The sequence below is a fragment of the Taeniopygia guttata genome, chromosome 5 (genome assembly GCF_048771995.1).
Source record: "Taeniopygia guttata chromosome 5, bTaeGut7.mat, whole genome shotgun sequence".
Lineage (NCBI taxonomy): Eukaryota > Metazoa > Chordata > Aves > Passeriformes > Estrildidae > Taeniopygia > Taeniopygia guttata.
The window spans coordinates 26,969,002-26,982,089 of NC_133030.1; the positions used below are offsets into that span (position 1 = coordinate 26,969,002).

A 13,088-nucleotide genomic window follows, 5' to 3' on the forward strand; every position below is an offset into this window, starting at 1 on the left:
TGTGTGCTGCCTCATGTGTGCCTGTTCATTCTCTGTGCTTTGCTTTGTGCAAGAGTATTCTAAAACAAGAAGACAGTGATGCTTAAGGCATTTCATGGTACAACATTCCCTCCACAAATTAATTTGACTTGGGGTGCTGCAAATAGTAAAAGACACGGTAGTGAAAATAAAGCAATCAAGAAGTCACATGAAGCAGAATAGCACAACAGCTATTTTTGACAATTTTAACTTATAATTCCGGCTGTGTTTTTAAATTTAGAAAAAACATTAAGCATTCTCCCCTGTTAAGAAAGAAGGAATGAATATTATTTTCAGAACTGTCATAATCCACTTCTGAATGATTTCTAGCAGCTTTAAGTAATGTTTCTCATTCGTAAAGGAAATATTCAGTATCTCTTTCAAAATATGTATGTTCATGTCTAAATTGTGTGTTTGTTTCAGAATCACACCGATAGGAATTAATTTAAAATATAGTTGTGATAAGTCTACTAACATTTTTAATGACAAAAATACTTTTCACATCATACCAATGCTATCTAATAATATTTATCTGACATAACATTAGTTTTTTATGGAATAAAATGTTATATAAATTCCATTTTATACAAGGTACCAGATGCCATAATCAGAAATTGTATTAAAGATATTAACACTGCAAAGAAAACTGATTAATTTGGAGGATTCCAAAACTAAGTGGTTCATCTCTAGTGCTCATCAGTATTCTAAGTGTAAGTTCACCTCACAGGACCATCATCGCAGAGGCAGGAGAAGCATTCAGTTGCCCTCACATGTTCTGCAACCTCTTTTAGATGTGCAGAAGTCCTTGTGTCTTTGTGCTGCTTTTACAGCTGTGTTTTCTGTGAGCTGAATGCAGCACTTGCTCTTTGGGACACTTACTGGAGTGGCAATGCAGCCATTGACTAGGTGAGGTTAGACACCCAATTATTTTAACTAAGACTTCAAAGAAATACAGATTTTTCAGCTATAAAAAGAAATAGGACACATTTCAGTCATGATGCCCAGTAAGGCATTCAAGTATGCGGTGAAAGTGGCCTCCCAGTCCCACGGCTACATTTCTGTTCAGCATTCAAGCACCTCTGACTCCGGGGGAGCCTTTTCTGACTGAAAGATATAGAAGCTGTTTTGATCACCTTTAAGAAGTAGGAAATGGTATCACTCTTTTTTCTGGAAATACTATTCTTTCTAATTTACTTGGCTTAGATTTAGTTGATATAAAGATCTGGCTATAAGTGAAGCACAGCCACAAATGCAGAACTCCATAAAAATACAGGATAACCACAGAAATAGCTGTAAATATTTTTGTAGTCCTTAGATCATTCTTTCAATGGAATTTAGTTCAAGCTGGTTTGTACAAAAGGGTCTTTTTCATTACTGGTGTAGATTCTGCGTCATCAATTTCTATAACTGGATTTCACTATTTTAAATTTTAGATACTATCTTAAAGTAGTAAATGAGTGTACAATTACTTTCCGTGCTTGTAATCTTTCCATTTCCAAATTCCATTCCCAGAATGCACCCTCTTTGCAGGTTAAAAACTATTGTACCAGATCTCTAAAAGCTTTTAACTTCTTTCTGCCATGGAAATTCTGGTATCTTTCTCTTTGGGTACTGACTGGGAATAGGACTGACAAACAGAGAGGAGGGAGGCTGGAAAGGAAGATTGCAGAGTAGTGAAATTCCCTCCATCTTCCCCACTTCCAAGTTGGAGCATACTTGAAATCACTACTTCCTCTAAACCATTTCACTCGCAGCAGCAGGCAGCTTTTATATCCCAGAGAACATCTTGGTCATTGGAGGGCACCGGTAACCAAGGATCCATAATAGCTGACTTCCTGAGATTGGGAGAGCAGGAAAGCATGTCAGTGGCAGGCAGCTGAGCAGCTCAAACTACATCAGCTTTGGTTTTGTGATATGAAATGTATGCATTGCAAGATTATTTAGTATGCTAGTTTACTTTCTCATTTTAAAAATTCTTTATATTTTGATTTTTATTCATTTTTGAAGTTGAAAAGCAGAGCTTTCTTTAGGTATGGATGTTTTTCTGAACATGTTTCCTGAAAGAAGAGGAAAATGTGTCACCAAATACAACCAGGGATCTAGTATTTAGAAGTGAGATGTACTCAGAGAACTATATTTTGCTTGATTGACTGATTAAAATGGAAATAATGCTTAGCTAATATGGATAAAAACCTTAAACCTACTTAAAGTTTGCTCCAAGTACTTTGCTTATCCTATAAAAACATATTCATGGTAGTTTTTATATGAGCACAGAGATGTCTTTTGGCACAGATACGTTATCAAGAAGATCTATTTCCCGCTTAATCAAACCAAAATAATCTTCCAGTGCTGTGTTAGGATCTGGCCTGTGGCATGAATGAGAAAGTGGTATAGCAAAATGTCACAATATTGATTGCAATTATTAACTTTAAGGAAGGGTCATATGAGATGTCTCGGGCTCTGAACTCAGCAGCGTGAATGGTTCCTGATGAGATTAGCGATAAAGATGTCAAGACAGCAAGAGCTCTGAGGTGATGTAGTGTGCTTACGGGGACACTGTTCGACAAATGGGTTTGGAAGTAGTCTGAGAGTAACCATTGCATAGGGCTGGCGGTTCCTTTTTGGGTAGAATACAGTTTGGAAAAATGGATGAGATTATTAAATTCTTTCACATCATGGATGTAATGAGAGGATTGGCATTCAGTTTTGAGGAAGGTTCAATAAACTTGAAAGACAAATTCTTTTCATACATTCATATTATGGCATGAAAATAAACTATTCTAGGAATATGAGGAAAACTAGAGCTTTAAGACACGGAGAAAACTCATGTTGTGTGCATGATGATGTATTTGTGATTGAGTTAATCTCAATTTAAAATGTTAAAGTAGTCTGTAAGAATTAAATATTCTTAAATATGAGTGGAAAGGAAAAATTGCAATGATTACATTTAAAGAATTAGGAATATTTTTTAAGGACTCTGTGGTGCTTTTAGAACACCTGAATCTGATTGGCATTCAGTCTCTAAGACACGCAGCTAGGACTTGATATCAGCCTTGGCAAATCTCAGACATACAGACTGTACTTTCTGCAGCACAAACTGTCTTTAAAATTGATTAGGAACAGTCAAATAACTGAGGAACAATTTTAAAACACGGTGTTAATGAAGTTTGACAGTAAACAAGAGTTTCTTTCATAGCAGCCTCCCGTTTAGTTCCTGCGGAAGGAGGCTCTGCTGAGGTTGCTGCAGACACGCGAGCACTTCAGCGGGATGCCGGGGGAGCCGTGCGCTGCGTGCGGAGCCAGCGGGGCGTGGGCTGGCCCGGGCACGGGGGGACGCAGAGGGTAGCGCTGGAAACGGGAGATCTGCTCCGAGTTCCTGTGTAGGTGCAACCCCGAGAAACTCGCCTGGTTTTGCAAATTCAGCTATGGACTTTGAAATATGTTGTTCAGAGCGTCTCTCTCGATAATTACGAACAAACAGACAATCCCAAACAGTCTTGCAGATAGTAAAATTATTTCAGTCGTTTCAACGTGTTATTTTTACTGACAGTTGGTAGAAACAGCTTATTAAACTGCGTAAGAAATTGGCATGCAGTGCAAACTTCAGTTTTACTCTCTGAATCTTAAAAGCATTAGATGTTTCTTCCAATTTAATATCTGCATAATGGATATGGATGGCAGGATATGCTGCTGCCAGGCAGCTCTCAGCAGCCTCCACCAGGATAGCGTAGACTTCCAGAGCAACGGCGTTTTTCCACTCACGTTATGCATCTTGTGCCAAATATGCTGAGCGTCAGTTTTTGCACAAAGCACCAATACAAATTGTGCTCCGGTCCTGTTTTACCCCATCTCTGCAGGCCGTGCTTCAGGCCCGGTGTGTGAGTGCCATGTGACTCACCTCGCTCCTGCTCCCCTGCTTGCCTCGCTGGCTCTTGTCCTGCTGTAGCAGTATGGCAGAGGAGCCCTCAGCCTCTTCCTCTCTTTCTCTCTCTCTATTTTTTTTTTTTATCCTTTCACTAATGTTCCTCCCATTGTAAAGAACAAGATGGAAATTCATTCTTGGGCCATTGCTGCTGATTTCCTCCAGTCAGGGAATCAGTAGAAGAGCATCATTATCCCTGAATTTTGTACTGGTAGCTGTGGAAGACAAAAACTCCCTTCCTGTTCATGCTGGGTATGGTAATTCTTTAGCCTTCTGTGCAGGAGGAGTGTATGTGCAGTCCATTTTTTGGCAGGTATTCTATAAGTACATTGCATTATTTCCTCTCCTACTTTGCTGCCTTCTCCTCTCCTCCCCCTTGGCTGCGTTTTCAGCTCTTGTATCTGCTTGCTGACGCCACACTTTGATTTGCATGTTAACATGGTTGATCTTTTCAGAAAGCAATTTTAAATGATTGTCCAGGTATTATGTATATAAGCAAGCTGATGGACACAGGACATTAAAACTATGTGAAATATCTGAATTAGGGAAATGCCTTCTACATTTCTGTTATTTGATCCTTGTTTCAGAAGGGAGTGAACAGTTTACAGCTTTTAGGCTTTGACAGCTTTTAGCACTTTGCTGGATGCAGGGTAAAATAGTTCTTTTAGTAAAGGACTTTACTAACTCCCTGAATTTTCAGTGATAGTGGGCCAGTGTTTCTTTTGCCAGAGCTGAGCAGGCATCTTCAGCCAGGGCTGTGGGTTTTGTAGAAGCCCTGCAGTCCTTCTTCTGTTAACTTCAAGTTGCTGAATTCAGTCTTTTGCTAAAAGATCGATCATGTGAGCTTACAGATTTCAACATTATGAAACAGGGATGTGGGGTTTGTTGCTTGTAGTTTTTATTTGGCTTTTTAAAGTTCCAGTTTTCAAATCTGTCAATTTGAGAACTTGCCCTTTTTGTTGTCTTCTTCTGGGCTAGACGTACACATTTGCTGTGTGAGGCACTGTGCTGTATTAGCTCATCATAAGCAAGATACTTAAAATCATAAGTCTACTGTATATCCATAAAATGAAGAAAAGAAAACAGTTTTTTTTTAAGCTCAGAATTTCATAAACATGTGCGAATGAAATTTGAGGAAAAATATTCTTCCAGTTGTAGTAAATAATTGGATTTTTGGGGTTTTGTTCCTTCATCTCTATGTTTAGTACTGTGTCTGAATACTTGTGCTTCAAAACAAAACAAAACAAAAAATTAAAGCATTTGGTATTGTCAAAATGGTTGTGTTATTTGAAACTTTATTTTCCATGTACGTGCAACTTCAGCATCTGGCTCTGGTAGAGCTTTCCTGACCATTCCTGTTTCCACCAGAGCTTTCTTGGTTCAGCTTGTCCCATGCCTTTAACTTTATTCTCCTCTTCCAAAGACTGCCTTGTTGTGTAATTTCTTGGGAGTGTGCATATGCTCTTGATCAAGGGGGCTTAGGTATATAGCTAAATCTTTTTAAAACTGTTCAAATTTGGGGGTGATTAAAGTATAGGTAAAAATGTCCGTTTCTGTTCATGCCTGCAGAAGGTAGAAAAAGGCTCACAGCGTTTTCACTGTTGTGTACACTAAAGTATAATGTGAACGTAAATTGTAAGCCCTTATTATCCATGCAGATAACATGTATCTTATGCTGCAAGTCACTTGATCTTAAATCCTGTTACTGTCTAAAGGAGATGCACAATGGCTACCAGGAGAAGACATAATTTCAATAATAATAATTTCAAACTTCAATGGAAGCTAAAATGTAATATGAAGCCCCTAAGCTGGAAGAAATAGATCTGTGCCATTTTTTTCCCATGTAGGTAGGGCTCTCTGATTCTTTTTAAGGTGACAATAATATTGAACAGAAGGACCATGCATCCATGCCTTTCCTGACTCCCCCTTTGCACTCAGATTGACTGTTTCTCACTCAGTTTCAATGCCTGGTACAAAATGTCACGCCTATTGCCTTGAAATCAGCTGGGAGGCTTCAACCCAAAGTTCTTTTTTGTCACTATTTAGGAGTATGTGTGTTTGAAGGAGTCAAAACATGTGGAATCATGTAAATATAGGTTTCCGAGGTCTTGCAGTGGTTTGTGAATAGGCTGAATTTTGGTCAATGAGTTTCTACAAGAACAGTGAGGTCACCTCGCTGGGCTGTAATACTCCTCTGTGGCAAATTTTAGACTGTGTCTATTAGGTAACACCAATACTTAAAATTTCAAAAAGAGAAGCCCCACTAACTTTCTGAGCAGTTCCTTGTTTGCACTAAATAAATGTATCTTTAGGTGTTATTATTTTCTCTACTATGTGCAGCTAAATAACTGTCATCATTTCTGTTTATGATTTTGTTTATCTGGTAGAAAAGAGTGGTGGAACAGCTTCGAAAGAATTTGATAGTCAAGCAGGAACAGCCAGACAGTAAATTTCAAATACAGCCATTGGCACAGTCAGAAAACAAACTACAGACACCACAGCCACAACCACTACAACAACTACAGCAACATCACCATCAACAGCAGCAACAGTCCACGGCACCCTCTCCAAATGTGATAGGATCACAGGTAAAAAGCTACAATTCTTTTAATTACTAAAGGATAAACTCAATGAAAATTAAAAAAATGGAAAAGTGCAGAGAGAAAACTGCAAACTTTCACTTATGCCTGCTAGTGAACCAAATGAATTTTTTCTTCTGTGAATATGCAGATATGGGTCTTTAGGGTTTTTTGGCAAAAATCTCCAATCTGAGTTTAAAAAACAATGTACTGTTTGAAAGTTGAATCGTAACACCACAGAAAAGAAGGGTGGCAGTGTAAAAAATAGGTGAAAGTTTAGCACATGAGCCTGTCTTTTCCCTAGGTGTGTGGATGAATCTGACCTAGTACGTCTCAAGAAATAGTAAATATTTTACACACTCAGTATGAGGTATATGATTAAAATCCTTTATTTTTAAATGACTAAGCAAATGCCCTCTACAAATGTGAACAAAATGCAAGAAAACAGTTCCTTCTTCTTTCTGCTTGGTTCGTTCTAAACAGAGGTAGGTCGTACCAAATAATACCTGAATTTTCAAGGATTTGTCTAAAAGCATATAGTGTTAATTGCAGAGTTCAAGTTTCAGAAAATAGGGTCTTTATTGGGAAGGTGAACTGAATTTCACTACAGTATAGGATTAGAGACATAATGCCAGAACTCAACAAAGTGGTTTGCTTAAGAGGGGAATTTTCAAGTTTCTCCTGTTCAGATATTTGAATTCATGAAAGTGTGCTAATAAAACAGCTAGAAAATGCAGGGAGGCGTTCTGTAAAAAGAAGTGTATATGAAGTCTTCCTGTTGATGCAATCTTAAGAGCTCATATTTACCTGAATAGGCAGATGACAGAATTCATCCATGAAGTTTGCTTTATGCAAATTGCAGTGAATCACACCCACAGGTTTGACCGGTTGTGATTATCATCTTCCCTTTTTCTGAAAGCACAGAAGAGATACATGGTTGGGCTGTTAGTTCTCTTATTAACTCAGCAAGTTGGTTTGGATGTGCTCTAAAATGCATTTGTGAAGCTTAGCTAATTGTATTTTTGAGAAAAATACATTGAAATGAAGCAAACCTAACTAAGGAAAACACATTTTGAGCAGCAACATCAATATTAAAGCTAAAATGGAACAAGGAGCAAATATTATTCTGTCCTAAAGTATTTATAGGCAAGCAATGGATCACTGTTGTATCAGTAATCTCTGTTTCTCAGTCAGGAAACATGAGAGCAGCAAACACAGTTTCATGTGTTTCTCAGTATTCCACGCTTTGAATTCACTCATTAACTTCCAGGTCATCTCCAGGGTTGTAAAAATTGAGATTTTGTTCAAAGTTAAAGAGCCCTCTAGCGAAACAGTCAAAAAACTGCTAGTCTCTTCTGACTACCATTGATACAGTAGTGCTTGGAAAGTAGTTATAATTTGGAAGGCAGTTTGTCCTGTCCCTTGGATAAATAAGCCAGCTTTTATCCTTAACACTTTTCTGATTTTATTTTTGTTGTTAAAATAGTGAAGTATTCTCACTTATTTCTGCACATTTTGTATCTAAGGTTTTGCCTCTGTCTTAACTGTCTCTCAGTCTCTTTCAGCAAAGAAAGGTGAAATACTTTGTCTCTCTATGAACAGTTTGTTCATGCCTACTTTTGTAAATAACATATTTTTCAAGTCTGTGTCACTACAGAGAATGTTTTCAGTGATTGTCTTCAGAGTAATCAAATTTAGGAATCTGGATATATATGCCATAATTAACAGTGACACATGATATGTCCAGTAAGAAGTTCTTTTAAAATTTTCATAAGTAACAAGCCTGCTAAAAGGTCATTATTGCAATATTACGTGCAATAATGCAGACTCACTATGAATGCAACTTCAGCATGAATTAATGTATTGACTACTTTTTAGAATAAGTTAATTAATGCTCAGCAAAGTAACAGAGGTATCAAGCTCTGTGATCTTCTAACTGAAGCTGTACTCTGAGCACTTGCAGAATTAGTAGAACCCCTTGGAAAAGTCACAGTCTTGCATGACATGATTGATTACACCTTTCTTTAAAAGTTTTATGGTTGAATGTAATCCTTGTGAAAATGATACCATGTTACATCTCATTGGAAAAGCTTTAATAATGTTACTTCATTATGGGAACGGAGCCTCTTGCTTTGGGGAAGGTGCAGCAGAGGTTGATAAGCTTGTTAGATCTCAGATAAAAAGTTAAGAAAATTGAGTTGCAACAAGGACAATTTAATTATGTCTGGATTTTTCATAAATGTATAAAACCGAAGCATAAATTATCCTTTGATTTGGCATTATACAGTGAATTTTTTCACACTTGTATATAATTAACAGTTAGGGGACATAGCTTTATTATGAAGTCAGAGGTGTGAAGGTAAACTCTTTTTGTTTAAGGGAACAGTATTGGTGAAAATACTGCAGAATTCAACTAGAAATATATTATTTTATTAGAAAAAAGATAAAGGTCTTGTATGATTAAAGTCAAGTAGTCTAAATCAAGCATGTTCAGAACACAAAGACTGAGCGATCCCGGTTTTTCCATTTTTTCCTCTGTAAAACACAGAGCTGACATCAGGAGCAAGTGCTGGTTATTTAGTACTAAGAGCATTTGATCATGTGACTAAAGTTTTGAAGATGCAGTGCCATTGGTGCAATGGATTTTTTACACCAAAGTGAAAAGAAATAAGATCATTTGCCATTCTGTCGAGTGTCACGTGTCATGAATTTTCTGTTTGCATCATGTTCTGGTTTTATATGGAGACCCTCACCTTGTTGCTTTTTGAATGAGATTTGTAAAGTCCATTTACTTTAGCATCTTGGGAGACAGTATATTTTAAAACAAAACTGTGAAATGATAGTTGCTTCAGCTTTGGAATTTTGGGCATGATGTACTGGGGCATTTCAGATAAATGCTGTTGTTACATGATTCAAAACCACTCTTTTTAAAACAGCTCAAGAGTAATCATGGTGTCAAATACATATTCCTAAATTAGCCCATTCCACAGAAGTTAAACTTAATTGCCTGCAGCTGGGCAGACTAACAGCCAGCTCTTAAAACTTCAGGACAACCCTACTGGTACTCTTAGGAAAGAAAGTTCAGTGCAAGGTAACTGTATGTATCACTAAAGCTGAGACTGGGATGCCCAAAATAATAATTATATTTTTGTTTTTAAAAAAATCAACTTATGAATGCTTTTCCCCTTCTTTCTCTGATTGTGAAGATCACTGTAACTACAGTTTCCATATGAAAATATGAGTTTTACTCAGTGAAAAGCTAGTTTGTTGCTATGTTTCATAAACCTCCATCTTAAATGTTTGATATTGACAGTGCATATTTGGAAGTAATATGAAACTAAAAGATCCAAAATGCGTATGCCACTGCTAACACTTAATTGTAATTTTCTCAGGAATAGGTTTTGATTCAATCTGCAGTGCTGCAGGTGATTAAAACAGAACATATGCCTCAAATGAGAATGCTTCTAGCTATCCAGTTTTCAGAGGCATAAGATAATGTGCTTGTCTGAACAGCAGGTAGATAGGCTCAGAGCTGCCTCTTCTTTCTCATGCTGTCTATTGTTTCTGACTAACCAACCCACGTCCTGTCTGATATGGAGTGTCTCTGTCTCTTACAGTGTATTTTCTGTTTCCCTTAGAAAACTGTAACTACAGCTTCTATGATCACCACTAAGACACTACCTCTCGTCTTGAAAGCAGCAACTGCGACCATGCCTGCCTCTGTTGTGGGTCAGAGACCTACCATTGCCATGGTTACTGCTATCAACAACAATCAGAAAGCAGTCCTCAGCACTGATGCGCAGAATGCACCAGTCAACCTCCAGACAACAAATAAGGTCACTGGGCCAGGAGCTGAGGCAGTCCAAATAGTGACAAAAAACACAGTAACTTTGGTAAGCGTTTCATGTGTTTGCCCTGCAGATATGTGTGGGTTTGGTTAACAAGAGGGCTATTAGAAAAAAATAAACAGTCAGGGTTTCTCACAGAAATGAGGATAGTAGGGGCATGGTGTGAGTCTTCACTAGCTGACATTGCTAAAGTGATAGTCTATAAGAAAAACATCTTCTTTCCATGTGGGTTGTTATTACTGTTTTGCTTTATAGAGTTAAATCAGTGCTGTCATCACCTCTGTGTAAAGTTTCCCCTGTTAGTAACCGTAGTCATGGAGCAGTAGTGATTGTTTTGCCCTTACTGAATCTGTATGGCTGTGCTCTGCAGAATTCCTACTCTTTTCTTAGGCAAAGGAGATGTCAGACTTTCTTAATTTGATCAATTTGAGTCTTCATCTTGGATTTTTTTGAGTCAATCTCTTGTTCCCTTTGCATGATAAAGAGTCTGGTGCTAGATACATCCCTTAAGTTTGCCCACTACCATGTCTTCATTCAGCACGTTTTCAAAGACGTAAACACATGCTGTTTCTTTAAAAACATGTATTTTGGAAATACCAATTTTGTGCTTTAGCTACACCACACAGTCTTTTCCAGAATAGCTAGCCACCTAGAAATAAAAGACTGGATTATATAGGCTTCTTGGTCTGGAAACCAGGCATTATGTAACATCATGACAAGGAAATTTTACTTCAGAAGTAAAGGCTATGGCTTTATTAAACATAAATCCAATTTATCTATATTTATTAAAATACAGTTTAATGCAGATGGAAGTAATTTTACTCCCTAATGAGGCATATGTTTGTGATCAGAATAGAGAAGACTATTTGACTGAAGTTATTTCTACTATTCTCTTTTTCTTTGTCATCCCTTGCACCACTGTCATCTCTTCTTTGTGTCTGTACTTCATTTCCTTGCTGAATAACTTTGATTTGAGGAGGTAATTCTATTTTAATACTAGTCTATGATTTATGTTTTTGTAGCAAATTTCATCAAAAATATCAGAATATTTTCCTGAGTACTAATTAATCAGTACAAGACCTTTTTGAAGAAAATTGCAATCTTGTGTCAGTGGACAGAAGTATAGGAGGGTATAAAATAACATTGACATTAATTTCAGAGAATCTCCCCAGGTACTCATGGTAGCTGGTAGTGCTATTCAGTGGTTAATCATGTGGCAGCTCCATGCAGCTGATTTCAGTTTCACTTTCAGGGAAGTACTTAGGTTTCCTTAAAATCAGATCTTAATTGTTTCAAATGAATAGCCTACTTTTGAAAATTTCAAGTTGGGTATTTAGAGCCCCTCATAGTGTCATTAATATTGCTGAAAGAGTTGTAACTTCCCAATCTTTGCTATTTGCATGAGATGTTCTCTCATTCTTCTCTGTGTCATTTACTATAAAAAGACCATAGCTCATATAGTTGGACATGAAAATGTTACTATTTTCTGTCTGTTGTAATGCCATTTTTTAATGATTAAAAGAAATACAAGTTTTTATTATCATCAGATGAAATGGTTTTAGATTGCAGAGCACAATAGTTAGTACAGTTGAACTAAAAGGAAATATGCCTGCAATTTATGAAGTAAGGTGTGTAGGATCTAAAAAATAAGGTTTAGTTCTGTCTTTAATACATTTCTAATGAGGAACCGCTTGCTATGAAAAATTATTTACAGAGTGAAAACTGAGGACATCAGGTCTGAAAGTAATTCAGAATATTTATTTTGGTGAAAAACTTAAAAGCTGAAGTTTCCTCTTACTTCTTACTGAGCTTTCTCATGTTCTTACAGCAGGTTCAGGCTACGCCTCAGCCCATAAAAGTGCCGCAGTTCATCCCTCCTCCCAGACTTACTCCTCGTCCAAATTTTCTTCCACAGGTGAGTATACAGAGAACAAACAATAGAAGAAGGAACTTAATTATAGCATAGATAGAAGAGACTTTTGATGAACATTGTGTGGCATTTACTGCTGATGTGCTGGAGAAGACAATTCATCCTCAACAGGTTTACAGATGTTAACAAATTTGAGGGTGCAGTCAATATTCTTCAAGGCAGTGCTGACATGCAGACAGCCCTAGGCAGGATAAAGGAAGGGGCCAGCAGGAATTTCTGGAGCCTCAGCATGAGAAAAGATGGTCTTCTACTTGGAATAGACTAACTCTTTGCACAGGTACAGGCTGGGAGCTGACTGGCTGAGGAGCTGCACAGATTAAAAGGTCTTGGTTGACAGCAGCTAAATGAGTGATGTGCCCTAACAGCAAAGAAACCTACCAGCATATTGACCTTACCAGCAGGATTGCAGCCAGTAGATTCAGAGAAGAGATTATCCACCTTTCCTGAGCAATCGTAAAACTGAGTTCAATAAACACCCTGCAGTTTTGGAATCCCTGGTTGATAAATCTGAGAGAAGCATGGGAAGGAAGGCCACTAAGATAGCTTGGGTGGGGCAGGAATATATAACCTGTAAGGAGAGGCCGAGGAATCTGGGCTTTTCACATTTGGAGAAGAGGCTTTGGAGGCACCCTAACAGCAGTGTTACTTCCAGTATCAGCAAGGAAATAAACATTCAGAAGCTGGTTGGCAGGACAATTAGAGGCAATGCTCATAAATTAGGACAGCGAAGTTTTAGACTGCATATAAGGAAACACTTCTCTCCTTGAGGACAATAGGAATGGAAGAGGCTT

The 13,088-nt window shown here is 37.7% G+C and overlaps 1 protein-coding gene across 12 annotated transcripts in view; it reads left to right on the top strand.

The window, feature by feature from the left end:
* Positions 1-13,088, top strand: part of PHF21A (PHD finger protein 21A) — a 124,728-nt gene that overhangs the window by 92,708 nt on the left and 18,932 nt on the right. For 7 of the 12 annotated variants that reach the window (XM_030274283.4, XM_030274287.4, XM_030274284.4 and 4 more), the window contains 3 exons: positions 6,328-6,528; positions 10,158-10,412; positions 12,196-12,282. In XM_030274283.4, coding sequence (XP_030130143.4) covers positions 6,328-6,528; positions 10,158-10,412; positions 12,196-12,282 — 543 coding nt within the window. The remainder of the gene's footprint in view (positions 1-6,327; positions 6,529-10,157; positions 10,413-12,195; positions 12,283-13,088) is intronic. The other 5 variants (XM_072929960.1, XM_072929964.1, XM_072929961.1 and 2 more) reach the window with 2 other exon arrangements.